At 38.9% G+C, this 7,229-nt stretch overlaps 1 protein-coding gene across 1 annotated transcript in view; it reads right to left on the bottom strand.

The window, feature by feature from the left end:
• Positions 1 to 345: 345 nt before the first annotated feature.
• Positions 346 to 7,229, bottom strand: part of CTPS2 (CTP synthase 2) — a 56,986-nt gene continuing 50,102 nt past the window's right edge. The window contains exons 18-19 of the mRNA XM_064707984.1: positions 2,605 to 2,715; positions 346 to 943 (exon numbers count right to left, since the gene is read on the bottom strand). Coding sequence (XP_064564054.1) covers positions 2,646 to 2,715 — 70 coding nt within the window. The 3' untranslated portion in view covers positions 346 to 943; positions 2,605 to 2,645. The remainder of the gene's footprint in view (positions 944 to 2,604; positions 2,716 to 7,229) is intronic.

Genomic DNA, 7,229 nt, shown 5'->3' with positions numbered 1-7,229 from the left:
GATATGAAAGGTTCTCAAAACTTACTTTTACATTCCCATACTTTATCCAAGGACAAGGTATTTACTTGTTATTGAAGACAGGCTTGAGAACTCTTGCTGTTTACAGAAACATGCCTGGGAAACAGGCTTTGAGAATTTGCTGCTTACAGCTGCCTTTTACTTCTCCATCAGCTGTATATTTTCATGGCCTTTTTCCTTCAAGCCATGTCTGAGCAAAATTCTCCAACAAATATATGAACGTGTTTGCTTTCTCTCTTACAAAATACAAATATGAAACCACCTTCCAATATCACTTCTGTAATTTTGTAGGTCAGAATTATGTTCAGCATTATCAGACTTCCAGGAGAAATAGAGCAAATGGATTTATGTGAAATCAAATTGCTTACAAAAGCAAAGTGAAAAAACTTGTATCCAATATTAATTACTATAATCACATAGAGCTGAGGTACAGCAACCATTTTTCATTTGTACATATTGAACAGCAAAAAAAGTAATAAAAAAAATATATATAAACTTAATTGGAAACAAACCTGAAATGGTTTTCTACTGCTCAAGAGAAAGACAATTTTCTCTTAAATGCTTTAGTGCATGCCCCTCCTCATTCCCAAGAGCTAATGCATTTATTCTTCCTGTTCCAAGGCAAACTGAAACCAGTCAAATCTTTCTTCAAATCAAGAAAGCTGTGAACTAGTGAATTGATACATATTCACCTGAGATTACTCTGAAATATAGGACAAGATAACAATGATTAACAGCTAAGGTGCACAACTGTTTGGTAACTTTTGAAGCAGCATTTACACAGAACAGTTTTTGCTACAGAACAGTAAAACTGTCATCTGTAATGAGAATTATTGAACATAGCAGAGGAAGAAACAGTATGAGAACTGCAAGCAGCTTACTCTTCTACTTTCTTCTATTCAATATTGTCCTGTTCCCAAGTTTTCTGTAACATAAAAAGACGGAGAGAAAGGAAGAATAAATTTTAAAATATCAATTATTAAAAATATTTAATCTTTAACTCAGTTTATTTCATGCTTATGTAATTTTCACCCAAATGTGTTGACTCATTTCAAAGTAGTGCTAAGTAAATTCTATGAGTAGATGCATTTTATCTAAAGTGAAACCACAAAGCTAAATATAATCTACACATGTATTCAGTTTTGACTAATGGGTAGAATTAACCACAAGATTAAAAAAAAAATGCCAATGCTTTTCTTATTTTTTGAAATCTGGATTTAGTTATATAATCTTTTCTAGAGTAATCCTGTTGAATAAAAATTGTTATCCACTAGTGACAAGTTCGAACAAAATCAGCTTGGCTACTGATAACCACTTAAAAGCATCACACAAGTGCATTCATCCAAGCACTGAACAAGTCACCTGCAACAGTAAACAGAGAACTACCATCCATAAATTCCATTGAGGAAATCAAGGGCTTTTCCAGACAGACTGTCCTGTACCTTGTGTTGGCTCAAGAAACAGAACCACTGTGATGTTTGGAGGTGGGAAGGATCCAGGCAAGAGTGAAAAGGAATGTCTTGTCTACTTATTTTTTGGTTATTTTAGGGCAGGCATCAGTACTGTATGTACATGTGCCAGGTCATTTCATCTCTTAATATTCTGTTCTTTGCTCTCATAATTTGGGGATGGATCATTATCTTTAACATGTAGTACAGGAGAGCAAAAAAGAATTCAATTGAAAATCATAGAAGAAACCCCTGCATCTAAGGACTGAACTCCAATTTCTAGTATCTCATGCCACTACTTGGATCAAGAACCATCAGGCAGAAATGCTGCTCATATGTAGCCTCAATTGTCTGCTCAGCACAGCTGCTCAGTGTCAACACCATGTGAGACATGTTCAGAGGGGAAAGTTGTGCCCTCCTCACAAAAGTGCTCAGAAATACTGAAAAGCTGAATGGGAGACTCATACCAGCCCCAGCTCTGATGAATCTGCATAGGAAAAATAAAGTAAGACCAAGTTTCAGGCCCAGGTCCTGCAGAGATCAGGTGTCTCACAGGAAATACAACCTCCAATCAAAAGGAAATCTATGACTACCACGTTTACAGGTGAATAAACAACCAATCCAACATCACTCTGGCAAAAGCTATGGCAAACAAAGCTACAATTTTATAAAACCTGTTTGTATCTCTATCACTCTGCAGATTGAATACAAGTATTTATGTTGGGATGTCTTTGTTGTATCAATGCATCAATGCAATTACAGATGAATATTAAGGCAAAATAAAAAATAATGTCTACACAATGTAATTGAAGTGATTCTAAATTGTAAACTGAAGACACGAAAAAATGAAATATAATTTAAAAATGCATTTTTAATATATCTTCAAACACTTACACAACTTGGTTTTGTACAGCATCCTACATAAAAGATGTACCCAAAATACTTAGCAGACTTTAACATCTCAATTTCAGAGTTAAGCAGCAGATGAGGAAAACAATTAAATGCTACAGACAAGAAAGAAGACATAAACTTTCAGATGGGACTTGACACAAATGGGAGAATTAAGTTAACTTTATTTCCTGTTTTAAGTCTAAAATAAATCCGTGTGATAAAGCAGTATCAAAACATTTCAGTTTACCTCAATAGCATCATCCATTTCCGTGCTCACATACAGTCATTTCAGCTTGTGTCAGAATAAGGAAACTCTTTTTCTGGAGAGCTGTCATCACTTAGGTCACTGTAGCTGTCACTGTTGGAACCAATAAGAATTCAGAAAGATCTAAACAAAATTTTTCATTTCAAGCCCTCCAACCCATGATGTATATGATCAACACTTTCCTCAAATGCAACCCATTTCCAGAAAACTTCTTTAGGCTCATGCTAAAAACATGGTATTTTAGAACACCTTCCTCCAAAGGAATGGGGTCAAGTCTGGAGTTTAAGACCTGATGCAAAATAATGCTCTAATAATTGTACAATTGCTCTAATAATGCACTCTGATAAACAGTACATTCAATTTCTTTTTGCTTGACTCCTGTACATTCATTCTGCGTTTTGCTGGTGCTGTGTGTCTAAGATCATGGTTAACATGATAGATAATAACAGGTATTCAGAACTAAAATAAAAGGAATTTCTCCCTTATGGTAAAGAAAATCATTAAGTTAAGACAATCAAAAGTTAAGACAACTTTATTAGCTCACAATTCTACACTTAAATTATAGTCCTTGCTCTTTTAGTAAGAACACAAATAATTTTCATTGCACCAAGCAATATCCTGACAGTGTTTCTAGAGGTTTTATCCCCTTTTGTATCCTTGTATACTGAGAGAAGCAGACTGGTTTTCAGAGACCAAATTGCCATGCAAGTGATTGTTTTATAAGTGGTAAGAACAAGGAAACAGCGAAGAACAGGAATCACCACAGTGACTGAGAGAAAGAAGTGCCCACAAACCACATTTTCAGTTAGTGTCTATTGGGTCTCCAAGCTTATCTTAAATTTAAGTGCACTTCAGAAGTGCCTCCAGCCTCAACCCCTCCCTACTATACTTCATTCTACAGTCTGTTTTCCAGATATTTTAATTTCCCCAGATGAGAAGCCAGCAAAGGCAGCCCAGGGAACAGATAAGCATTTGAGCAGCAATAATTGTAGTCAGCCCTGTGACCCTCCAGAGCCCAGGCCATGGTTAACACAGCACAGGGGGGATATCAGACCCCATTTGTGTGGGATCGTGACAGCCTTGGGTGCCAACTCTGTGCCAGGCACTGACTGCACAGCTGTCCTGTGACACCTCCCCTTTACACGCCCCTTCATCCTCCAGACAACAGGACCCCACTCATGTTGTGTTCCCCATCTCTGGGCATGATCGCCTGCTGAGGCATGGAGCACATAGCCCAGCCACACAGAGCCTTATCAGCGACTGCCTTATCAGTGACTGCCTGCTGGGCACTGCTGCAAGGGAGCCATGCAGCCCCACAGTCTCTGATGAGGCTGCACTGTGGAACAGTGAACAAACTGCACTCAGCTACTCTGCTGTTTTCTACTGAGCACTGCTTTATAGCCTGAATGTCACCCTCTCTTCTTTGAGAGAAAAGGAAAACTAAAGAAAGAATAGGTAAAAACCCAGACACCTAAACAGAGTGGGACAGGAGGAATGGCACCAACAGCCACCTCATTTAATTTCTACCTCTGTTAGGAAAGTTTCCCACAGTTACAGCCAAGTCACTGTACCAAATCTGTGTAAAACAGCATAGATATTCTGGCTGTCCTAACATTCAGACTTTGTCTACAGCATTCTGCCCTGGTCTGTGTGACACACACACTGCTGATGTGTTCTTATAAAGGGTGTGTCACATCAGGCTAATGTGAAATGTTCAATTGGATCATTTCATCAGCTGGTGATCAATTACACAGTTCAAGTGAGGAAAGTGTTGTTAACAGTATGATCAAGCATGCCAGATGCACACAGACAAACACAACACCACCAACATTGTACTTACTTTTTTCTGAAAGTACCCATGGAAACATGGAACAAAAATTCAGTATTATTAAAACAGTTTTGCATTTTCACATCACAGCAAAATAGCAAATACTGTCCACAGAGCAGAGAGTAGAACTGAATGTAGAGAACTGCACAATCTTATGACAGCCATGATTTAAGACCAAAGTTTTCAGAGAACTTCTATTTTTTTAATTAGCTCTGCTAGCCAGTGGCAATCCCAGCCCAAAACCATGCCAGAGCTCTGTAAAGAACACAGTATGGGAATCATGCTTAAGTAGAAGTGCTCACCAACCAATGGGTTGAGTGGACAACTGCCCAGCTTCATCTCTTGGAGGCAGTCAGGTGCTGATCCCCACTAGCACTCTCCTCATAGGTCCTCCCCCACTCAGTGACACAGGTGTTAGAGGGATTTGCCCACAGAAGTGGATGCTTCTGTGGTTTCACTGACTTACCACCCAAACTTCTTAAGCCTGTTTTCAGATTCCCAAAGCTGAGGCTCACCTGGCTGCTAGAGCAGAGGCTAAAACACTTAACTCAGATGATGACGATTTTGTTCCTGCTCCCACACTGCCCAATCTCAGTACAGGATTTGACATCATCACATTCTTGACTTCTGCAGCAGCACCTCACAGTCTCCCCTACTTTAGGGCTGATCTATGGGGTGAAAGTCAGTTTGATGTCTCACAAGCAGGTCACAGGGCAAGAAAGGCAGGGGAAATACCCAGGTAAGGATCAGGCCTTGGGTTTCAGACTCAGGTAGCTATCAGCCTCTCAGGTTCAGCTGCTTGAATGATTTGTCTAAGCATACCCAGAACCTGTGGCATCATCTTAAAAATAAAAACTTGGGCCTCAAGGAAACCTGAACTTCAAGAGTTAGGCTGCCAGTGGACTTGAAAGCAAATAAGGACTCCTGAAACTTGGCATATCTGCACCTGTGTGTTACAGCTTCAAACTAGCATTGGTGTCAGGTTTCTGAGATTTACTCTGATTTCAAACATATTAGTATTATGTGTAATCTGAAGGAAAAGTTCAGATTTAGGTGGCATTAACCAGAAGCAAGCCATCTTTTCTCTTTGGAATAAATGTGTACTTTGTTCCAAATTACAATGAGTTGTTCACAGATACTAAACACAAAACTCAAATGGATGCTTCGTGCTCAAAGTTGGTAATATTCAGTAACCTTAGTTAAATCTGCTGGCTGTGAAAGTGGTAGTGGTGAGAAACCAAATAAGCCCAGCTTTCTTTAATGAAATTCTTTTGCACACTGAGCCAACCACTGAAAAAATATGCTTACATTTGCTTCAGCAAATTAGTCTGTTTTCAGATTAATCAGTAATTATCTTGTGCAGGAGCCTGACACCCACTTCATCTTATTTGTAACAATTCTTACAACAGTGGACAACAATAAGAAGGTATTGAGCAGATCTGAGGCCACCAGATCTAAGACCTAACCCCAACAGGTTTTGTTTGTTTATTTGTTTTTGTTTGTTTGTTTTTGTGGGATCTCAAGTATAAAGTGGTGGCCAAGAGAAAAAAACATAACAAAACTCAATGCAGTGTCACTGGTTCTAGTCAGTCACTTCAGATGATGAATTTTGGTCACCTCACTCCCGTAAAGCTTTCTGGTTTTCACTTGGAAAATCCACATCAATATTCTTTAGAAACAAAGCAGCAGTTTCAAGGAAGCTTTTCCTTCATCCATTTTTAATGTACAATTGATAAAAAACTCCTTTTCCAGAAACATAAGGAATTAAAATAATTACTACAGTAATGCTATACCCTGCAAGGTGCCAAGCTAAGTGCATTTCTTCCTCAGTGCAAATTAAAGATCCATGAAGTACAGATAAATTTAATACAGACTGCAGTTGTTTAAGTGTTTAGCTTTTGAGGACTCAGCAAAATGAAATCTGCAAATTATAATAATTTATTTCCCCCTAAAAAAGCTGAATTATTAAAATTATTATGTCATTAAAACATTATTTTGAATAAATGCATATTTGATTGTGCAATGGTTATAACTGCAGTCACCCATATTCTTGGTACATATTTTTATGATTATTATATGGTCATAAAAATCACAGATATCATTTATGGTCATAAAAAATTTATCTGTCATTTAAAGTCATGATTATCCTTTAAAATGTGGTCATCATGATACAACCCTATGCCTCCATAAAACATCATTTCATTTGGGAATCCCTCAGCACAAACCCAAAACTGTGAGCCCCCTGCCCTCACATAACTGGACCTAGGATAAAATCTTCGTCTGGGACAGGCAGCAGCAGCTCCCTACAATCACTGGAGAGAAACAGGCTCTGGCAGTGTGTAATGCAGAACTGACCCACAGAACAGTTATAATGAGCTATTTGGTTCCTTAAAGTGCATTTTCACTGAACAACTGCAGAAAAGACTTGAGGTCACTAGCTCAGAAGGGTTTTCACTGTAAACATCTAACATTTAAATTACAAAGTTAACTGACATAACTAGCCATTACTAAGTGCCAGAAAGGATTTCCTTTAAAACTTCTCTGTAGTTTTCCGTACGAGCTCTGAGGGTAACAGGGTCTTTGCTGTCCCAACCATCCCCACTTGGGACCTGCACCACTGGAAGGTCACTGGAGCCAGAGTACTTGTCTTCTGTGGCAACTGTGGTACTGACTGAGGACACCACCCCCACCAGGACAGCTCCCACCCCTGGCTCCTGGAGTGCCCCCTTTTGTGGAGTAGCCCCTCTCTTGCTGCTCTCCTGACAATCTTCAAATCCCA

This window comes from Zonotrichia leucophrys, chromosome 1 (genome assembly GCF_028769735.1).
Source record: "Zonotrichia leucophrys gambelii isolate GWCS_2022_RI chromosome 1, RI_Zleu_2.0, whole genome shotgun sequence".
NCBI lineage: Eukaryota > Metazoa > Chordata > Aves > Passeriformes > Passerellidae > Zonotrichia > Zonotrichia leucophrys.
Note: the sequence above shows the minus strand (reverse complement) of the source record. Positions and strands in the feature narration are given on the sequence as shown.